Source organism: Indicator indicator, chromosome 2 (assembly GCF_027791375.1).
Source record: "Indicator indicator isolate 239-I01 chromosome 2, UM_Iind_1.1, whole genome shotgun sequence".
Taxonomy (NCBI): Eukaryota; Metazoa; Chordata; class Aves; order Piciformes; family Indicatoridae; genus Indicator; species Indicator indicator.
The window spans coordinates 1702595-1724895 of NC_072011.1; the positions used below are offsets into that span (position 1 = coordinate 1702595).

General features: G+C 46.9%; 1 protein-coding gene across 1 annotated transcript in view; it reads right to left on the minus strand.

The window, feature by feature from the left end:
• COL12A1 (collagen type XII alpha 1 chain) overlaps nucleotides 1–19760 on the minus strand; it is a 147594-nt gene extending 127834 nt beyond the window's left edge. Inside the window, exons 1-10 of the mRNA XM_054399216.1 lie at nucleotides 19688–19760; nucleotides 11539–11655; nucleotides 10214–10357; nucleotides 8834–8890; nucleotides 7831–8094; nucleotides 6796–6960; nucleotides 5612–5785; nucleotides 4396–4686; nucleotides 2912–3514; nucleotides 1217–1489 (exon numbers count right to left, since the gene is read on the minus strand). Coding sequence (XP_054255191.1) covers nucleotides 1217–1489; nucleotides 2912–3514; nucleotides 4396–4686; nucleotides 5612–5785; nucleotides 6796–6960; nucleotides 7831–8094; nucleotides 8834–8890; nucleotides 10214–10357; nucleotides 11539–11655; nucleotides 19688–19760 — 2161 coding nt within the window. The remainder of the gene's footprint in view (nucleotides 1–1216; nucleotides 1490–2911; nucleotides 3515–4395; nucleotides 4687–5611; nucleotides 5786–6795; nucleotides 6961–7830; nucleotides 8095–8833; nucleotides 8891–10213; nucleotides 10358–11538; nucleotides 11656–19687) is intronic.
• Nucleotides 19761–22301: the final 2541 nt, after the last annotated feature.

Below are 22301 nucleotides of genomic sequence, written 5' to 3' on the forward strand. Positions count from 1 at the left end.
AGGGGGGAGGAGGAGAGAGAGAAGGAGGAAGGAAGAGATAAGAGAGAAAGGGGGAGGAGGGGAGAGAGAAGAGAGGAGGAAGCATGAAGAGGGGAGCAAGAATAGAGAAGAGAAAAGGGGGGAAGGGACCTACAGCAATCATCCAACCCCATTTAAATGTCTATTAAGATAAATACATGCCAAGGACTTTATTAATGACAATGCATCACTTCATTTGAGAAGAGGCCACTGCAGAGAAACCCAGCATTCACCCAGCTTCCAGGGAAAACAAAACCCCACTCTAGGAATTTATTGCTATCTTCTTATTGGAGTTTTATGTCTTCACTAAATGCATTGAGACAATTGTGTTTGTTCTCATCCTGCACACCCGTAGAGTTCCTCAGGCTTAGGAAGTTCTTCCAGATATGGAATCATAGAATTGTCAGGGTTGAAAGAGACCTCAAGGATCATCCAGTTCCAATCCTCACACTAGAGCAGATTACCCAGACCCACCCAGATTATCCAGCCTGGTCTTAAAACCCTCCAGGGATGAAGCTTCCACCACCTCCCTGGGCAACCTGTGCCAGTGTCTTACCACCCTCATGGGGAAGAACTTTTTCCTTATGTCTAATCTAAATCTCCCCTCCTCTAGCTTGGATCCATTCCCCCCAGTCCTATCACTCCCTGACACCCTCAAAAGTCCATCCCCAGCTTTCTTGGAGCCCACTTCAGGTACTGGAAGGTCACAAGAAGGTCTCCTCAGAGCCTTCTCTTCTCCAGACTGCACAACCCCAACTCTCTCAGTCTGTCTCCAGCCCTCTGCTCATCCTCGTGGCCCTTCTCTGCACACTTTCAAGCACCTCCAGATCTTTCCTGTAATAAAGGCTCCAGAACTGGACACAGAGCTCCAGGTGTGGTCCCACCAGCACAGGGTAGAAGGGGAGAATTCCCTCCCTGGCCCTGCTGGCCACACTTCTCTTGCTGCAGCCCAGGCTCTGCTTGGCTCTCTGGGCTGCAAGTGCTCACTGCTGGCTCATGTTGAGCTTCTCCTCCACCAGCATCCCCAAGGCCTTTCCTTCAGGGCTACTCTCCAGCCAGTCCCTGCCCAGCCTCTATCAGTGTCTGGGATTGCCCTGACCCAGATGCAGGACTACAGATGTGAGATGCAGACATTCTCTCCAAACAAATTCTTCTCTGAACATATGACTCCAGTGTTTGAGAACCATGGGAAGCCTACCTTCTAAGGTGGTTTCCTCTCCATCCAAGGGAGGGCCATCACCATCTTCATACTCAGAAATCACACTGACTGCATAAGTAGTTTCAGGCAGCAAGTTGGTGAGAACTGAGCTGGTACTTGAAGCTGGTACTGAAACAATGAATTCTTCTCCACCAACTGCTACTCTGTATTTGATAAGATAAGACAAAACTTCAGACCCAGCTGGAGACCAGCTCACTTTGAAGCTGTCAGATGTTACATCAGAAAAGACCATGTTCTTTGCAGGGACATAAGCTGCATAGAAAGAAAAAAGAAATGCACAGATGAGGCACACTTGATAGGATATCTGTTTTCTCTACTGGCTTACAGCTCTCAAATTTCATGAAATCATATTTAGGTTGTCTCAAATTATATGACATATGACAAAGAATATTCTTTGTCATATGACAAAGAATAGAAGCAACAACTCAGTGATTTCTAGGCAAAAAAAAAAAAGAGAGAGAGTAGTTCATATAAAAATTGTACTTATCAAAAGTCAGGCATTGATGGCAAATTTGGACTTCTTCTGGTCATTGATCACAGGCTCACAGGATGTTAGGGGTTGGAAGGGGACCTCTGGAGATCATCGAGTCCAACCCCCTGCCATAGAATCCAGCACAGATCACACAGGAAGACATCCAGATGGGTCTGGAAAGTCTCCAGAGAAGGAGACTCCACAACCTCTCAGGGCAGCAGTGTGCTCTGGGACCCTCACAGTGAAGAAGTTCCTCGTCATGTTGAGGTGGAACCTCCTGTGCTGCAGTTTCTATCCATTACCCCTTGTCCTATCCCAGGGTGCAACTGAGCAGAGCCTGTCCCTGTCCCCTCCCTCCTGACCCCCAGCCCTCAGATACTTATAGACATTTATTAGATCCCCTCTCAGTCTTCTCCTCTCCAGACTAAGCACCCCCAGGGCTCTCAGCCTCCCCTCACCGGGCAGTGCTCCAGTCCCTTCAGCATCCTTAGAGCCCTCCCTTGGACTCACTTTGAGGGCTCTCTAGGTACTTAGGAGGAGAGTAATTTTTCATCTCCCTTTCTCCATTAGTTTCCCCCCATTGCTTTTAATATGCTTGAAAAATCAGAACCAAGCCCCAGTTATTTAAATTATCATTTGTATACAGACAACTGCATCAACATCAATCCTTTAGGCTAGAGACAGAGAACTGCTGGAGAGAATCCAAGGGAGAGCTGTGAGGATGCTTAGGGGATTTGAGCATCTCCCCTATGAAGACAGACTGAGAGCCCTGGGGCTGGAGAAGAGAAGGCTGAGAGGGGATCTGATCAATGGCTCTCAATAGCTGAGGGGTGGGGGTCAAGTGGAGGGGGCCAGGCTCTTTTGGGTGGTGCACAGGAATAAGCCAAGGAACAATGGAGACAAACTTGAATATAGAAAATTTCAGCTCAACATGAGGAGAAACTTCTTTACAGTGAGGGTGACAGAGCCCTGGAACAGGCTGCCCAGGGGGGTTGTGGAGTCTCCTCTGGAGACTTTCAAAACCCACCTGGATGCGCTCCTGTGCGGACTACCCTAAGTGATCCTGCTCTGGCAGGGGGGTTGGACCTGATGACCTCTGGAGGTCCCTTCCAACCTGTGTGAGACTGTGACACCGTGATACTTCGAGCATCAATATTTTCATTGTGTCTTCCACATATCTCTAAGCCACAGCAGCTACTTACATTTTTTCCTTATAGCAGCCAGCTCCTGCTCGATCCTCAGGCAGACAGACTGGGTGAGTTCAAATGAAATTCTTTGAAAAGCATCAAAATCCTCCACTGTGTAGACGTGGGTCTCAGCGGGAGGCGTCGCGATGGCTTCCAGCTCCGTCCGCACCGCATCCTTCACGCCCACTGCAAATATTTCCACATCTGCATCCCTCAGCTTGATTGCAGGCTCTTTAAAAGCATCTGATGATTTCCCATCAGTGATGAGAATCATGACTCTGGGCACGTTTGGTCTTGATCCTTTGCTGGTAACAAAGACTTTCTCCCTCACGTAGGTCATGGCTTTGCCTGTGTTGGTAGATCCACCTCTGTAGGGGAAGGTGTTAATAGCCTGAATTATGTCTTCCACTCTGTTGTATCTGTTCAGGGAAAACTCCATGTGGGGATCTCTGCTGTACTGGACAAGACTTATCTGGACTTTCCGAGGTGATATCTCAAAGCTTTTCACTAACACTTCCAGAAAGGCTCTGACTTTCACGAAATTGGCAATGCCAATGCTGTAGGAACCATCCACTAGAAACACAACATCAGCTTTTACATCCACGCCACGGGAGCACTCTGGAAAGGAAAGAAAAGGGGAAAAGCAACACTATAAATAAATATGCAACTGCCAGAGCATTGCAATTGCATCTGCAGTTTGTGTGCCACAGCCTGTTCATAGGCTCACAAGGTGTTAGGGTTGGAAAGCACTTCCAGAGATCATCAAGTCCAACCCCCCTGCCAGAGCAGGAGCAGAGAATCCAGCACAGGTCACACAGGAACACATCCAGACAGGGCTGCAAAGGCTCCACACAAGGAGACTCCACAACCTCTCTGGGCAGCCTGCTCCAGGCCTCTGTCACCCTCCCAGTCAAGAAGTTCCTCCTCCTGTTGAGGTGGAACCTCCTGTGCTGCAGTTTCCATCCATTGCCCCTTGGCCTAGCCCAGGATGCAACTAAGCAGAGCCTGTCCCTGTCCGCTCTCTCTTGACTCCCACCCTCAGATATTGATAGACATTTATTAAATCCCCTCTCAGCCTTCTCCTCTCCAGATCAAACACCCCCAGGGCTCTCAGCCTCTCCTCCCCAGGCAGTGCTCCAGTCCCTTCAGCCTCCTTGGAGCCCTCCCTTGGACTCCCTCCAGCAGATCCCTGTCCCTCCTGAACTGGGGAGCCCAGAACTGGATGCAGTATTCCAAGTGAGGTCTCAGCAGGGCAGAGTAGAGGGGGAGGAGAACCTCCCTGGCTCTGCTGGACACACTCCTCTGAATGCACCCCAGGATCCCATTGGCATTCTTAGCCCCCAGGGCACATTGCTGTCCCATGCAGAACTTGTTATCCACCAGGACCAGAAAAACAAACCATGCTCTTGAAAGCTGCTTCTCAGGAACACTGAAAGAGTGGCATTAAAGTGTGAATGAGAGGTTTGACCATGAAAGGGTCAGAGGAGCTCCTAACTCACCCACTTGCACTTTCACTTGTTGTGTTTTTTCCATGATGGTTATAGGCTCACTGGGGGTCAGTCCTTTCATTGCATAGACATTGATTTGATACTCTGTGTCTGGAGAGAGATCTTTGACATTCAGAGCAGTAGTCTGAGGACCCACACTCAGGACATGTTGTTTTCCACCAGCTATCATTGGAATGAACTGCAGCCTGTAGCCAGTTATTTGGCTGGGGGATGGATCCCAAGTGATCCTAACAGATTTGGAGGAAATCTGAGTGGCCACTAGATTGGAAGGAGGCTCCACCACTGGAAGAAATCAAAGACAAACCCAAATTGTTAATTACAACTGCAAAGAGATTTTCCTGCGCGCTTTTTATTTCTGGAATAAATGAAGTCATCTTTGCTTAATCTTTACTAAATTTCCCCCTGGTGCAGCTTGAGACTGTGTCCTCTTGTTCTGTTGCTGGTTGCCTGGAAGAAGAGACCAACCCCCACCTGGCTACAACCTCCCTTCAGGTAGTTGTAGAGAGCAATGAGGTCTCCCCTGAGCCTTCTCTTCTGAGGTGCTGAGCACAGGGCAGGATGACTTCCCTGCTCCTGCTGACCACACTCTTCCTGATGCAGGCCAGGATGCCATTGGCCACCTTGGCCACCTGGGCACACTGCTGGCTCCTGTTCAGCTGCTGTCCACCAGCACCCCCAGGTCCCTCTCTGCCTGGCTGCTCTCCAGCCCCTCTGTCCCCAGCCTGTAGCACTGCATGGGGTTGTTGTGGCCAAAGTGCAGAACTTGGCACTTAGACTTGTTAAATCTCATCCCACTGGACTCTACCCTCTATCCAGCCTGGCAAGATCCCTCTTCAGAGCCCTCCTACCCTCCAACAGATCAACACTTGCTCCCAGCTCTGTGTCATCTACAAACTTACTGATGATGGACTCAATCCCCTCATCCAGATCATCAATAAAGATATTAAACAGGATTGGGTCCAACACTGATCCCTGGGGGACACCACTAGTGACAGGCTGCCAAGAGTATGTGGCACCATTCATCACCACTCTCTGGGCACAGTTCTTAACCCAGCACAGAGTGCATCTGCCCAGGCTGTGGACTGCCAGCTTCTCCAGGAGGTTGCTGTGGGGGACGGTGTCAAAGGCTTTGCTGAAGTCCAGGTTGACTACATCCACATCACAAGAAACTGAAGTCACTAAATACATTTATATAAAAGTAACTCACCTTCTTCTCCACTAACCAGTTCACCTAGCTGTTCATCAACACCAGAGCACACCTGCAAGATGATTTCATTCTGTATATCCACAATGCCATCAAAATTAGCCACATTGAACACATGCTTCAGGGAAGGCTGAGATGCAATCAGCTTGAGTTCCTTTGCATCTGCTGCTTTGATTCCTGGAATTTGCAACAGACAGGACTGTGTTAAGTGCCTTTCAAAACATGGACACCTGTGAATGCATTCACTGGAGTATCAGAACTGCCTGGGGCAAAGCTGAGTTTAAATCACTTTTGTCTTCTGCCATTATCAATCATCAAACTATAAAATGTTGATTAACACAATGAGGTGACAATACTCCATTAATTAATGTGCTGTCTTCAATAAGGCCAAGGTTGAAACTATGCCTGGCAGTCTTCTTGACACCCATGGAGGAGAATTACTACCAAATCAACACAACCAGCATGTTCCACTCTGGAGGACACAAAGAACCCATTTCAAGACATGCTCATTGGAAAGTGTGGTGTAGTGAAATTCCTGAAGCACAGGACCTGTAAAATATCTTACTTGCTTCTTTAGGAGTGTTAATCTCTCAATGTCTTAGTTTGGAGTGAGACAGATTTGCTTTCACTTCTTGCAAAAGGGGCAAAAGAAAATTGCTCACATAAAGGATTGGGAAGTTTAAAAGGAAAGGCTATTCACAACTACACAAAACACTACAAAGCATATAAAATACACCAAAATCCATAGTCTGGGCTTAAAACAGAAGCTCATGAAGGCAAAGCTTCACAAAAACCTCCCTTTAAACCAGGCCAGCACACCCATGCCCCACCGCTACCAGACCTCTCTACCTCCCATCCCAAACCAATGTGATGCAGTAAAAATTCAACTTGGCAGCTCCAGACTTCACTTAGGCCACTCCAGACTTAATTGGCAGCATTGCCAAGGCCAACACCAGGCTTCCCCCACAAGAGATAACAGCCTGCGTGTCCTCCCAGGAGGGGAGAGGGAGGGAGAGGAGAGAGAAGTGCAACTGCAGCCACTTTTATAGGGATGCACGACTTATGGGAAGGAAATCCACTTTCTGGTCCAGCTCCTCTGGACCTTCTGGAGGTCTGCACTTTGTGGTTCTTAAAGAAACCTAGCCTCTAAACTACCACAACTCAATCATTAGAAATGTTCAACCTACCCAAGGAAAAAACTTCAACTCCTATGTTGCGAAGCTCTCTTGCAGGAATTTCGACTTCATCCTGAGCTTTTCCGTCCGTAATGACAATTGCAACTTTGGGAAAGCCTTTTCTTGCTCCAGCAGCCTCAGTGAAGGTGTTTTGAACCAAGTAATCAATAGCCTCCCCTAAAAAAAATGACACCACCAGTTGTGTTTTATCAGAATCATAGAATCAGTCAGGGCTGGAAGGGACCACAAGGATCATCCAGTTCCAACCCCCCTGCCATGGGCAGGGACACCTCACACCACATCAGGCTGGCCAGAGCCCCATCCAGCCTGGCCTTAAACACCTCCAGGGATGGGGCCTCAACCACCTCCCTGGACAACCCATTCCAGGCTCTCACCACTCTCATGGGGAACAACTTCTTCCTCACATCCAGTCTGAATCTCCCCACTTCCAGCTTTATTCCATTCCCCCCAGTCCTATCACTACCTGAGATCCTAACAAGTCCCTCCCCAGCTTTCTTGGAGCCCCCTTCAGATACTGGAAGGCCACAAGAAGGTCACCTCGGAGCCTTCTCTTCTCCAGACTGAACAGACCCAACTCTCTCAGTCTCTCCTCATAGCAGAGGAGCTCCAGCCCTCTGCTCATCCTGGTGGCCCTTCTCTGGACACCTTCCAGCATGCCCATATCCCTCTTGTAATAGAGGCTCCAGAACTGGACACAGTACTCCAGGTGTGGTCTCACCAAAGCAGAGCAGAGGGGGAGAATCACCTCCCTGGCCCTGCTGGCCACACTTCTCTTGCTGCAGCCCAGGCTCTGGTTGGCTTTCTGGGCTGCAAGTGCTCACTGCTGGCTCCTGCTGAGCTTCTCATCCCCCAGCATCCCCAAGTCCCTCTCCTCAGGGCTGCTTTCTAGCCAGTCCCTGCCCAGCCTGGATTTGTGCTTGGGATTGCCTCAACCCAGATGCAGGACCCTTGGATGAAGTGGGATTTAAAGCAAGTCTGAATGATCAAACCAAAGGCTGCATGAAGACAGAAGTGGGGAATCTGTACCTGTCATCGTGTTGCCACCTTTGTAAGGTATCCTTTTAATGGCATCAATCAGATCACTTCTTCTGAAATACTCATTTAGATTGAACTCTGTTCTTGTGTCTGAGCTGTACTGAACAACTCCAACTCTTGTCTTCTCTTCCCCAATGTCAAAAGCTGATACAAGGGCAACCATGAAGTCCAGAATATAGCCAAAGTTACTTCTCCCTACGCTCCATGAACCATCCACCAGGAAGACTAAATCTGTCATTGCACTTATGGAGCATCCTGGAACACATACACACACATACACAAAAAATCTCTCTTAGGAAATGAGGAATTACATTCTTACAAATCAGTGAGAAATGTCTGACAGAAACTCAGTAGGTAGAAGCTGAACCAAATATATATAATATATATATAATATTCTCATCTGGAAGATTTCACTGGTGGGAGGCGTTCCTCACAGAAGTGAACACCCATCTAGAAGGGCCTTCTAGCTGCCATTCCAAAAGGGAACTGTCACATAGATACTCATTTCTGAGACACCTCCCACACTGTTTCACAAGATCTGTACTGCCACAGCAGAGGAAAACTCACACAGAACACTTTCTGCAACAGTTTGATGTTGTAGGAACATCACTTTGATATCACCTTGATAACAACATTTTGATATCACTTCTGATGTGCATCTTTATCTCCCCCTAAGAGCTGCACAGGTTCTTCTACAATGCCTTTAAACCACAGGACAATGTCTTTTGTCTAGAGGACTAAAACATCCATGGACATGTTTGGGTTACTTGCACAAAATACTTTGTCTCAGTGCCTAACTTGCACCTTATTCTTTCAATGTGGCTATAAATTCCCTCCACCCCAGTTCTTTCCCAAGTTTTCTCAACTCTGGACAATGCTACAAGTTAAACTTCAGTGCTAGGTAGAGCAGGAATAGATTTCAACCTTTTGGGAGCCTAGAGCTAGACCTCACATCTCTAAAATGGCAGAGAAACTGAAAGACAAAACTCCTTACTTTGTAACTGAGCCTCAATCTTCTTTTCTTCTGGTACCCCTGGACCACCTGTCTGAACTGCACCAAGCACAAGAGAGAGAGAATTAATGGAGAAAATTAAGCTACATTTGCAAAGGTCAAATAAAAGCACAGTGTAGGGACACAAATGTCCCAAGCCTCAGGACATGACAATATAAATGCAAGTTGTGGATGCATCTTACAGATTTGACAACCCACCATCACAAAATACAGACAATGCAATTCAGGGCATCACAAAATACAGGAAATACAAATCATTAAGAATCCTCTGTGTTTGTACATCTTGTACGGGAATTCCCTGAACACTAACTGCCACATCCGTAGATGAAAGAGCAGTATTAGCCCTTTCTGACAGACAGGAGAACTCGGCACAAGTAATTTTCCTATGGTTGTTTGGGAATCACAGAACTGTCAGGGTGGGAAGGGACCTCAAGGATCATTTAGCCCCAAGCCCCTTGCCAGGGCAGGGACACATTCCACTAAAGCAGGTTGCTCAAGGCTTCATCCAACCTGGACTTGAACACACCCAGGGAGGAGGCATCCACAACCTCTCTGGGCAACCTGTTCCAGTGTCTCACCACCCTCACTGGAAATAATCTCTTCCTAATCTCCAGTCTAAATCTGCCCTCCTCGAGCTTCAATCCATTCCCTCTCATCCTGTCACTACAAACCCTTGTAAAAAGTCCTTCCCCAGCCTTCCTCTAGGCCCCCTTCAGATACTGGAAGGCTGCTATAAGGTCTCCCCAGAGCCTTCTCTTCTCCAGGCTGAACAGTCCTAGCTCCTTCAGACTGTCTCCACAGGGGAGGTTCTCCAGCCCTCTGATCCTCCTCATGGCCCTCCCCTGGATCTGCTCCAGCAGTTTGATGTCCTTCTTACACTGGGGGCACCAGAACTGGACACAGTACTCCAAGTGGGGTCTCACAAGGGTAGGGTAGAGGGACACAAGCACCTCCCTCCTCCTGCTGCTCACACTTCTCCTGCTGCAGCCCAGCACACGGCTGCCTTCTGGGCTGCAAGTGCACTCTGCCAGCTCACACTGAGTTCTTCATCAGCTGACACCTCCAAGTCGTTCTCCTGGAGACTGCTCTCCAGGCACTCCTTGCCCAGCCTGTACTCGTGCTTGGGATTGCCCCAACCCAGGTGTAGGACCTGACATCCATGTTAGTCTCCTCTCATTTCTTACACATTATCCCTCCTTCTCCTAGGAATTCTGCTTAGTGGAAAAGGGCTGTTCAGGCAGTTACAACTGATCAGTTTTCAGGTACATGGAAATTTTGTGGAGGAACTGGAATAAAGCCAAGTTCTGTGAATGACCACTCAATTACTTTGCTTGGTTTTCTGATTGTATCACAGGTACTTACTTGTCAGCTGGCCAAAAACAGGTAGACTCTCCTCTCTTTCATTATATGAAGTTATTGATACAACATACTCTATATCAGGTGTAAGATCTGATAAGACAGTCTGGGTAGTGCTAGGTGAAAGAGTAAATTCTTTAGTAGGTCCATCTGCAATAAACACATAAAACAGTTCATGCAGCCTTTAAATCCAGTATCATTTAAAGTAAATAAATAAATTCAAAGGCAACACAACAATCTGTCTAAATTCCAATGATCATAGAATCACAGAACATTAGAGGTTGGAAGGGAGCTCAAGAGATCACCCAGTCCAACCCCCCCTGCCAAAAGCAGGATCACTTAGGATCCTGCACAGGATCTGCATCCAGGTGGGTTTGGAAAGTCTCCAGAGAAGGAGACTCCATAACCTCCGTGGGCAGCCTGCTCTAGGGCTCTCACCCTCACTGGAAAGAAGTTTCTCTTCCTGTTGAGCTGAAACCTTCTATGTTCAAGTTTGCATCCATTGTTCCTTGGCTTCTTACTGTGCAGCACCCAAAAGATCTTGCTGCTACCCAGTCTTGGTCACAAACTTCAGAAAGGTGTTAGCAACTACTGTCATACCTTAAGCTTGACCATGAGCCAACAATGTGCTCTTGTGGCCAAGAAGGCCAAGGGCATCCTGGGGGGGATTAGAAGGGCTGTGGTTAGGAGGTCAGAGAAGTTCTCCTTCCCTTCCACTCTGCCCTGGAAAGGCAACATCTGAAATATTGTGTCCCAGTTCTGGGTCCCTCAGCTCAAGAAGGACCTCAGGGAACTGCTTGAGAGAGTCCAGCAGAGAGCCCCAAAGCTGCTGAAGGCAGTGGAAGATCTTCCTTAGGAGGAGAGGCTGAGGGAGCTGAGGGCTCTGGAGCTTGGAGAGGAGGAGCCTGAGAGGTGAGCTCCTTGCTGGTGCTAAAGCTGTGCAGGGGGAGTGCCCAGAGGCTGGAGCCAGGCTCTGCTGGGTGATGCCCAATGCCAGCACAAGGGGCAGTGGTGGAAGCTGAGCCATAGGAAGTTCCATGGAAATAGGAGGAAGAATTTTTTCCCTGTGAGGGTGACAGAAGCCTGGATCAGGCTGCCCAGGGGGGTTGTGGAGTCTCCCTCTCTGGAGATATTGCAACCCCAGCTGGCTGTGTTCCTGTGTGAGCTGCTGTAGGTGCCCCTGCTCTGGTAGGGGGGTTGGACTGGATGAGCTTTGGAGCTCCCTTCCAGCCCCTAACATTCTGTGATTCTGTGTAGTTAGCTGGAAGTGAAAAGAAACCCAAATCATTAGAAAAGAAAAAAATAATGCCATAGAATCTTGCAGAACTCACCATTTGTTGGAACCATAGTTATCCTGTAACCCACTATGGCATCTGGTGGCCTTTTCCATGACATTTGAACATTGTGCTCATCTATGATTGTAAAATTCAAGTCTGACGGGGGATTAACTGCAAGAGATTTACACCAGGAGGACGTTTAACAGTTTGAACCAACTTTGGCAAAGGGATAAAGAAAACAACATTTAGCAAAGCTTACTACTAAATAAATAAATAAACAAACAAATAAATAAATTGTCTTTGCATAAATTTGTTTCCAACAAATATAAAGATATGTTGTTGGAAGAGAGGAAAAAGAAAAAAAAAAACAAACAACAACGAAGAAAAACCAAAAAGGAGTAAAATATAGGCTGGCAAAAATATGCCAAAACATCACAGAGTAGTAGAGGCAGTACAGAGGACAGCAGAGAACACAGGTTTCTTGAGTTGCCAAGACATTCAAGAATGGCCAGCAAAATCAAGCAGAAAAAAAGAAAAACCACATCTGGATACATGTACAACGAGTTCACAGATAAACCACCACATGTGCAAACGTTTCACATCACAAGTAAAAGGAAAACGCTGGGGGCTGGTTGGGTTTGGGTTGTTTTTTTGTTTCCATGCTGGGTGCAATCTATATGAGCATGCCAAAAAAAAACAAAAATCACAACCTGCTTACAACATCAGGAGATCATTTAGTACGTTGAGAACGCAGCACTCTGCTTAATTAGGCATCAGAGAATTGATCAGCTCTCTACTATTAGAATCTCTGCAGAGTCAAATTTCTTACCAATTTCAGTGAATCTCGAAACTTCACAGAGAAAAAAAATATACATATATATTCTCAGAAATACAGGGGGGGAAATGTTGGGCATTTAATGCTTGCTAAACCAATTTCTGTTAGGGTCTAGAGGTGAATATACATCTGAATGTATATCAAAAATAATGATATATATCCATTTATCATTTGAATTCCAAATCTGGAGAGCTCCACCCCTTTGTTCCCAGAAGCCACCGGAGTGACTCACTTTGCATGTGGCTGCAAAGGATGCAGGAACTAAGGGGAATAATAAATGGCTGCAATTTGTATTTGAAGTTTGGAGGGGAAAAAATAAGATTCCATCAGTTTACACCAGGCTGCTGTAGGAGTTTCAAAGGTGTAAACCCTTCTTTTCACCTTCCCTTTGCAGCAGGTGTACCCATACTAGGCTTGGCATTTTATACATCAAAATGCCAGTATGGTTCCACACAACACAGTGGTTAATTATGAAAAGACAACATCAAAGTATGTTTATGGACATTTATTTTCACAGGATCTATAGAAAACAGCAAAGAGGGCACCAGTGATCTGAACAAATGACTGCAAACCAAACTCCTACGAGCTGATGACAGAAGTAACCAAACAGTACAGGAAGAAAACAGCTTACACAGGGCTGGTTTGCAGCATCATGCAGATGGAGATGAAATGTTGATGATTATTTTGGTTTAAGCTCCCCACGATGGACAAAAGCCTCCATGTACAAGGTTCATTACACAAATGAATATTTTATAATGATATTCTCCTTGTCAACTTCATGCTGGCTCATGCAGTATTTCCCTGACTCACTGTCAGTGCATGGTAGGTGTATTACATACTATCCTTTAAACAGCTCTACAAAGTAAGATTAGATTCAGCCATACTCTCCTTAACCACCTGTGAGACCATTTTGCAGGCATTTGAAATAGAGAGGTCTTCTCTGTTTCATGGAAGATCTCCATCATAGATCAGATTTATTTTTTTTTCCCCCAAATAGAGAGGTCTTCTCTCTTTCATGGAAGATCTCCATCATAGGTCATATTTAAATTTTTTTTTTCCAAATAGAGAGGTTTTCTCTGTTTCGTGAAAGATCTCCATCATAGATCAGATTTAATTTTTTTTCCCCAAATAGAGAGGTTTTCTCTGTTTCATAGAAGATCTCCATCATAGATCAGATTTAATTTTTTTTTCCCCAAATAGGTTTTCTTTGTTTCGTGGAAGATCTCTATCACAGGTCAGATTTATTTTTTTTTCCCAAATAGAGAGGTTTTCTCTGTTTTGAGGCAGATCTCCATCACAGGTCAGATTTAATTTTATTTTATTTTCCCCCCACTCATGAACATAATTTAAAGAGTAGATAAATAAATCAATACTAGAATGTGGGGGTTGGACCCAATGATCTCTGGAGGCCCCTTCCAACCTCTAATATACTGTGATAATGTATATTTAGGTTAAAAAAAAAAAATTGTCCAATTGCAGTAGGTAATATTGAGCTCAGAAACAAAATGACCCTGTCCACCAATTGTGTAGGTTGGATTTATTATTTTCCTCTGAATTTACTGTCATTTGCAACCATAGGATAATATGGCTTTGTAGTACTGATGCCACAGATAACACTAGTACTGAAGTGAAGGTTATTTCTCCTACTGTCCATACACAGGCAGTGAGATTAGACCATTAACCTGCATGCACAGTTCTATTCACCATTCCATTCAGGAGTCTCACCATGCCAGAGAGAGAGCACAGGGCAGTGACTTAGTACCAACACCATGCAACACCATGTTAAGAGTAAAATACCCCGAGGTGATCAGAATATCATTATAAAATATTGTTCCAGTAGCAATGGCTCAGGACAAATTTAATGCAAAGGCAGAGACAACTGACCTGAGCATGCTTTTAATGAAAAAAAATAAAGAAACAAACAAATAAATAAATAAAAGAAAAATTCAGTACATGGGGAGGAAAAAAAAAACTAGCACCACCAACCTTGCAAGTAAATTGGCAGGTTGCAGCAGAGGCTTTAGGGTCTAGCTGCTGAAGGACAGCAGCAGCCCAACTTGTTGATATCCAAATGACCAGGTTCCAGATAAACTGAACAAACTGACTCTCAGGGAAAGTCTTGAGCATTTTAAAGGGACTTCAATCATCCATTTCAGCAAATTTCCAAGGTGGATCTTGGCAGGCAGCGAGAAGAGCACATCGATAGGCGAGCGACGTAGCCTTTCATCCAGGTGTGCACAGCCTTCAAGGGTAATAACAGCACTGCAGGGGACCTCAAAAAGTCCCCTTGGCCATCCCATGGCCAAAACATGATCAGCCATCCCATGTCACTCCTGACATGGTTGCTCAGATCATTCTCAAAGACCTCCACTGTTGGCAAGACTGCTAGTTTCCCACAGAAATTACTCCAAAGCCTCACTCCCTTTATCATCACAAAGTTAATCCCAAGACCCATCTTTGTTGCTGCACTTTAAATCCATTCATTGTCAGCCTGTGGCTGGCTTACCACAGAACCACACAAACATTCAGGTTGGAAAAGACTCACAGGATCACCAAGTCCAACCATTAACCCTACTCTGCAAGGCTCACCCCTAAATCAGAGCCCCAAGCACCACATCCAAACCATCTTCAAACACAGCCAGCCCTGGGGACTCAACCACCTCCCTTGGCAACACATTTCAATATCTGAAACTCAAACACTGGATACTTCTCCCATTGAAATCCAAAAAGGAACCTTGCCTGAATGAAAAACAAAAAAATATTTTGGATCCAGTGTCTTCAAAACACCTTCCAGATGGCCTGTGAGATTTTGATACTCAAACAGAACCTCCAAAACACCCACAGACCTTCACATAGTCAGATTTCACCCATGTGAAACCAGCTGCAGAGTGAAGACCAAACCATGGTCATAAGACTGAGAGCAGTAAGTGGATCTGAAGTACAGCAAAATGTTAAGAAGATGAAAACTTTGTTGTGATAATCAAACAGGGCAACTGTTGCTCCACCTTGTTAAAATTCTTCTTCCAGAAGGGAATTAAGAAGCAGAAAAAGAATACATCTGCAGTGTGGACTCAGACCAGGCTTGTAAGAGCAAGATGCCCCTGGTTGTGGTGGGAGTTTGTCCCATTACAGGGATAAGCACAGAATCACAGGATCACACAGAAACATTCAGGTTGGAAAAGCCCCTCAGGAGCACCAAGTCCAACCATCAACCCTACTCTACAAGGGGCACCCCTAAACCACAGCCCCAAGCACCACAGCCAAACCACCTTCAAACACAGCCAGCCTTGGGCACTCCACCACCTCCCTGCCCAGCACATTCCAAGCCCTGACCACTCTGCTGCCTAAGGGCCACTCTAAACCTCCCCAGGGCAGCTTGAGGCTCTGCCCTCTTCTTCTCTCACTAATCACCTGGCAGAAGAGACCAGCACCAACCTCTCCACAACCTCCTTGCAGGGAGCTGCAGACAGCCAGGAGGTCTCCCCTCAGCCTCCTCTCTTTCACACTAACCAGCCCCAGCTCCTTCAGTCTCTCTTCATCAGATTTCTTCTCCAAGCCCTTCACAGCTTCCTTGCCCTCCTCTGCCCTGGCTCCAGCACCTCCACATCTCTCTTGCATTCAGGTGCCCCAAACTGGACACAACACTCCAGGTGTGGCCTCCCCAGAGCTGAGTCCCAGGGGACAATCCCCTCCCTGCTCCTGCTGGACACAGCATTGCTGATCCCAGCCAGGATGCCTTTGGCTTTCTTGGCCACCTGGGCACACTGCTGCCTCCTCTTCAGCTGCTTGGCCATCAGCACCCCCAGCTCCCTTTCTGCTAGCAGCTTTCCAGCCACACTTGCTTGGGGTTGTTGTGCCCCAAGGGCAGGGCCTGGCACTTGGCCTTGTTGAAGGTCCTCCTGTTAATGTTGGCCATGGATCCAATCTATCTCAGTCCCTCTGCAGAGCCTCCCTCCTCTGATGCAGATCAACACTGCCACCTGACTTGGTGTCATCTGCAAACTTACTGCTGACACACTCTGTGTCTTCATCAAGGTCATCAATAAAGATGTTAAACAGAAGTGGTCCCAATACTGAGCCCTGAAGAACACAACTTGTGCTCTCCCCCTAGCTTTGTGTGATCACAGACAGAAAGAAATATGTGACAGAAAGAAATCTTGATGTAAAGAGGCACAGGGAATGCACTGGAGTATTGCCGTGCTGGACTAAAAAGGCAAGAAACAGCCTGAATTGCAGAACATTAAAATACAGCACCATGCATGAGAAGTTTAGGCTGAGAGGGAGACGTCAGAAGAGTTACAAAATAAAACAAGAACAATTTCCCTGTAAAAGAGCAAAAACACCAAGCATGAGGAGAGATTTGCTTCCTTGTCCAGGGTAAACAAACAAGTTCCCAAGTGAAATGCCATGAATGCATTTAGACTGCATGTTAGTTTTGCCCCCTCTGCTGCTACAGAGAGCATCCAGCCACAAACCCCTGCACTGCTCAGGGGCAGGGAGCTCAGACTCTGTAGGAAAGCTCAACCACCGTTACTGCTGCTCACTGCCTTGCCAACAGCAGCAGAGCACAGCTCTCACGAAGGACTCCCAGAGCAGCTGTGATGCTGGTGAAGAACCAGTTTCATGCTGGAAGGTTTAGGAATCTATGAAGAGCAGTATTGGATAAACACCAGATCTGCTCCCTAGGGAGGCTGAAAAAATGAAAGCCAAAGGAAGGCAGAAAAATAGAACTAAGCATTTCCTTCCCTCTGCTGTCACTCCATCTTCCAACCCTCTGTCAACAATCTTTACCACATCAAATGGCTCTTTCCCTTACTCTCCTCTCATTTTTTTCATCCCATTAAGTGTCTACCCACACCTCAGGGAATGAAAATTCAACTGCATCTCTTGTGAATCCTACAGGGAGAGCCAAATGAACAAAGAAATAAAAACAAAACTACAAACAAAATCAACAACAAAAGAGAGAGGACTGACTGGTGGGGGGGAGAGCTTTGCCACAATGTGATATTAAAGATGGAAAAAATAGGCTAAAGGACAAGAGAAAGTCAGTTCAACAGATAGGATTTTAAGTTGTAACCATACCAGAGCTAAAGCAAGTAAGATCCAACCTGCAATTTACAAGATAACGCAAAATTGAATCACGAAATTAACACAGTGCAGAAGGATGACCTGCAAACAACAACAAAAAAGCCACACTACAAAAAAAAAAAAAAAAAAAAAAAAAAAAAAAGCTATGTGAAAGCAATTCCCACCAGGCACTCCTACCTTTGAAACTTCCATTTTCAGCACCACTATTGCTCACTTCTTTTTCAGCACCACTATTTCTCACTGCACTTCCTGCTCGAGACACTTCTCTTACTTTCAAAACCCTGGAGCCATGAGGCATTTCTGATGGGAACCTGATCACTCCAAACCAGGTATTTAGTTTAATACACATCTCTGAATATAAAGCAATGCAGGTCTTGCCCAGGAGCACTCATGAGATGAGGCTTTGCTCACTCTTTTGTTCAGTATTGATGCATCCTTCAACATGAGATCTAAACAAGCTTGGCCAGCTTGTCTGGCAATGTGTCTGGTTTTGTTCTAATCACTGTGTGCTTCTCCTAACACATTTTTGTAGCTTTGATTACCACTTCCCAATCCATGGCTGGTTTAGACCACGCTCCAGCTAAGTAAAACACCTTCACTCACATTCTGAAAGAACGGACTCCATGCATGCAGTAGTGGTGCAGGACAACTGCAACATGACAGCAGCTTCAAGTGAGCTCCCTCCTAAGATGGTGGAGAGCACACAAACAACATCCACAACCTTCCTCCATCAGAACTTTCTCTGCTTTCTCTGGCATGGAGGTCCTGCATTTCAAATGCAACTCTGAAACGACTTCAAATGACCTTCTTTGGTTCCTCAGCCAACAACAACGCAAAGCAAGGAGGCAGGAGGTTGATTCTCTCCTAGGGTGACCAGATGTTGCACTCCAGGCAGAAATGTCATCTTTTTCCAGTAAGCCACTAGCATTTACATCTGTGTGCCCCAAGCAAACACCCCAGAGACATTTCTGATGCACTGTGCTTTTTACAGCCATCAGCCAAAGAGGTCCAGATGCAGGGGCTTGCAGCAGGCCATGATCAGAGAATTTGTTTCAGTTCAATACAGAATGAGAAGGAAGGGTTTAAAAACCAAAAAATGGATTATTGACACTGGCTTCTGTTTTTTTTTTTTTTTTTCCAGTAAACCTGGAGGAGTTCACACTCAATGGCATCAGCTCCCAGAGGTCAGATCAAGTCATTTCAGTGCAGTACCTTCAGCATCTCCGTTTTCCTCAGCATGGTTACTGTGACCAGAGCCCTGCAGCTTGCACAAAGGGTAACAGGGAAGCTTTGCCCCTAAACCTGCTGTTAATCCACCAGAGAGAAAAACGTACCAGGGCCTGGCCATTTGGAGCCATGCTGTGGTGAGTGTGGCAAGCACTATGGGTCTGCCCAGGCTTTTATCCCTGGAGCTGGAAGCAGGGTACTGCCACTGGCTGACAGCGACCTCAACCTCGAGAGAGGCCAGTCCACTGCAATGAGGAGGAGAGGGAAAAGAAGAAGAAAAAAAAAAAAAGCCTCTTTGGGAGCGACAGCACCACATGGATGTCAGAACCTTGAATCCCTACCCACCACAGCAAGTCCTGGCCCAGGCAGAGCCACCCTGTCATGGCAGCATCTCCCCAGGTATGTTCTCTATGTCATATCCACCACGGCACCCGAACAGTTCCCAAGGGAGGGTGCAGCCACCCCAGAGCTCAGCCGGGGGTCGCCCCGCCGGGCAGGGGAGGCTGGAGTGCCATAGGCTGGCAGGGCAGAGGCGATGGGGTCCGGCCGGGACAAAACACACAGGCGCAGGGAGCCAGACTGTTGGAGCATTTTATTCAGACCTGCGGGTTGTCGGTTTGCTTTCTCAACGCAGCTAAACGAGCCTCCACGGCACAGAGCCAAGCCATTCTTGGTGGATCAGCGGGGCAGCAGCAGCGCAGGTCCCGGCCGCGCCGGGCTGGCCGCCAGCCGCGGCGGTGGCCGTGGGCTCCTCGGGGCGCTGTGCCCGGGCGGCCACGCCAGGCAGCCTGCATCCTGTCTGTGGGGCGGTGTGGACAGCACACCAGAGAGACAGAGAGAGGGAGCTACGGGCCGGCTGCCTAGCCGGGAGAAACAGAGCACAGAAGGAGCTGTGCAAGGAAGGAGAGACGTTTCTCTGAAGGAGAGAAAGAGAGAAGGTGAAGTAGTCACACTCAAAAACGGAGAGGGAGAGAGCCAGTAGCTCAAGGCTGGTTGGGAGGTTTGCTGGTGTGCGGGGCACTGGGAGGAAGGGGGCAGGCAGGGGAAGGTTACCTTCAGCCTCGATGGAGGAGAGGAGGGCGGCTGCACACAGAGCAGCAACTGCCGAGCACAGCGCTGTCTTCATTTCTGCCCTTTCAGATCACAACAACATGAATGAATCTGCAGTGATGGAGAAGGAACGGGGGAGAAGGGAGACAGGAGAAGGAAACGATACGCGTGGATTAGAGGATTGCGTGGGTGGATTCATGAAACACACACCAAAAAAAGAGGAACCGTGGATTTCACTTTGTTCCCTTATCCCCAGCCCCCACCCGCGGGACCAGGTTGAAATCTCTAGACTTGAAATCCACCCAAGACGCTGACAGATCTGCAATGACTAACTGGAGAGCCCCGTCTCGAAATAATGTGCCTTTTGTTGCTGAACCCTTTCCAACCACGGTAAGCACACGTGCCTTGAACCTGGCTGGGGTTAATTCGATCGGGGAAGGCGCGGCGAAGGTCTTTGCCTCCTCCGCACAGGCAGGAGCCAGGAGGGAGCTCCATGACTTCATCGCTGAGTGTGATGATAGCTAATTCAGAGGTCATTCCTGCCTTGGATTAACTAAATGTCTCTTTCAGCTGGGGGGGTGGGATTTTATTCGGCTCCTTTTTCATAGCTGTTGAAGCACTTAGTTAGCTGTGTTTTAGTGGTCCCAGGGCAGTTTGGAAACTGTAATAAAACTTTTTTTTTTTTTTTTCTGAGAGGTTCTGCCTACGACTATGCTATTCTTCATTTCTGGAGGTTCTGAAATAGATTATACAGAAGTGTATGTAAGACACAGCTGAAACCTGACACGTCTGTCTAGCCATGATGTTTCAACATCTGATAATTCATTTACATGTCCTGAGAGAAAATAGATTTAAAATACACTATAAAAAGCAGACAGGCAAAAAAAGAGTCTCACAATTGCTGCAGTCTGTCTAGCAAAATAGCTGGGATGAGACCAAGTTAGTGGTTCCTAATTGCAAGCAGCTATGCCTTCATAACTGTATGCTCTAGGTCACATCAAATCACTCCTCCATTCCTCCTACAAAACTACCACATCATTTCCTTGGCTAAGTAAAAGGCTATATATGAACAGTTCTCATTGCACATGCTTATAAGTGTTTCCAAAGTGAATTTTTCTATCTTGGGAAGTAGGGGAGGGGTAATTCGTTTGAATAAAGTCACAAATGCATCATATATCATAATTAGGCTGGAGGGAAGAGAATTCCAAAAGCAATTAGGCAACAGATTTTAATCGGGAAGATGCCAAGAGCAAAACAAAAGAAAAATACATAAATCATTAGCCTGTAGAAACAGCTTGAAGAGGAAAATGATATTTTTTTGACATCTGGAGAACTAACCATCAAGGTACATTTAGTGAGTAGATGCTAGGGAGATCCAGGAATTTCCTAGTTACTGGTACTGAGGTTAACAGGCTTCTTTCTGGGCAGCTGTATATCTAAGTGCCCTCACTGCACACAGAATTACCAAGAGTTTGAAGAAAAACTAAGCAATGGTTTCAGCCCAACAGTTCCTCCAGCACATAAAGAGAAGAGTAATATTGACCATAACGACTCCCTGACACTAACACAAGACCAAGGTTAACATTAAATAGTTCTGAAAGCTCCAAAGCCATATTGCTGCTCTGCATGGGAAATGGCTGTCCCCGAACACATCTACCACATTCTGCAGGAGTTTAAGGATTGCCTAAATTCGGCGAGAATTGACTTTTGTCCTGGAAATGTTGTGTGGGCTTGGAGTGCCATCTTTTGATCCTCTTGAAGAGCAAAATAAATTAATCATCTCTTGAGTTCACTACTGCTTCAGGTCTAGCATTCCTGACACATATTTTGCTTTCATGGAACAAAACGTCGCAGCCAAAGCATTCATTTGCCCACATAGAAACACTTTGGTTCCTTTTTGCAAACGCGGGTGTGTGAAAGAAAACCTGGAAACGCTGGCTCAGCAGGGACACAAGCAGGCTTTGTGTCCAGACTAAAGGTTTTCCCATTTATCTTTAGGGACCACACTTTAAAAAAAACCCCAAACTCTACTCTTTCACCAGTGCCGATCCAATCTCATGCTAATTCAATCTACACAAACCTAACAAAAGCACTTCCAAACCACACTTGTGGATGACATTTGCCATTTTCGAGAAGAAAAAAACAACCTAAAGGGAAACCCAAATAATTAAACCACAGAAAAAGAACACTATCAAGAGCTAGAAAAGAAAAACAAGTAACCTAGAAACAAGAGCAAGCATCACCGGCAGCTGCACGCCCAAAGGAGGGAAAACAGAGCTTCTGCCAAAGCCTCAGCGGTAGCGTGCCCGCAGGCGTCCTGAGCGCTGACAGTGGGATCCTCTGGCCGGGACACCGCCACCGGGGCCGGGACACCGCCGCCTGCCCCTGCACTTCTGCCCAGGCACCGTCCTCTGGCAGCACCCAGGGCCGGCAGCCCGCCGGGCTGCGCTGTGCCTTCCCCGGCCAGCCGGCAGCCCCTCAGGGCGCGTTTCCCTGCGCCTCTCTCTCCTCCGCCCTTTCGGCCTCACGGCTGCGAGCCGGCTCCGACATGCCCAGCGCACCCACTGACACACACAAGCTCCTTCTCCTTCCCCATGTCAGCCTTCAGCCCAGCGCT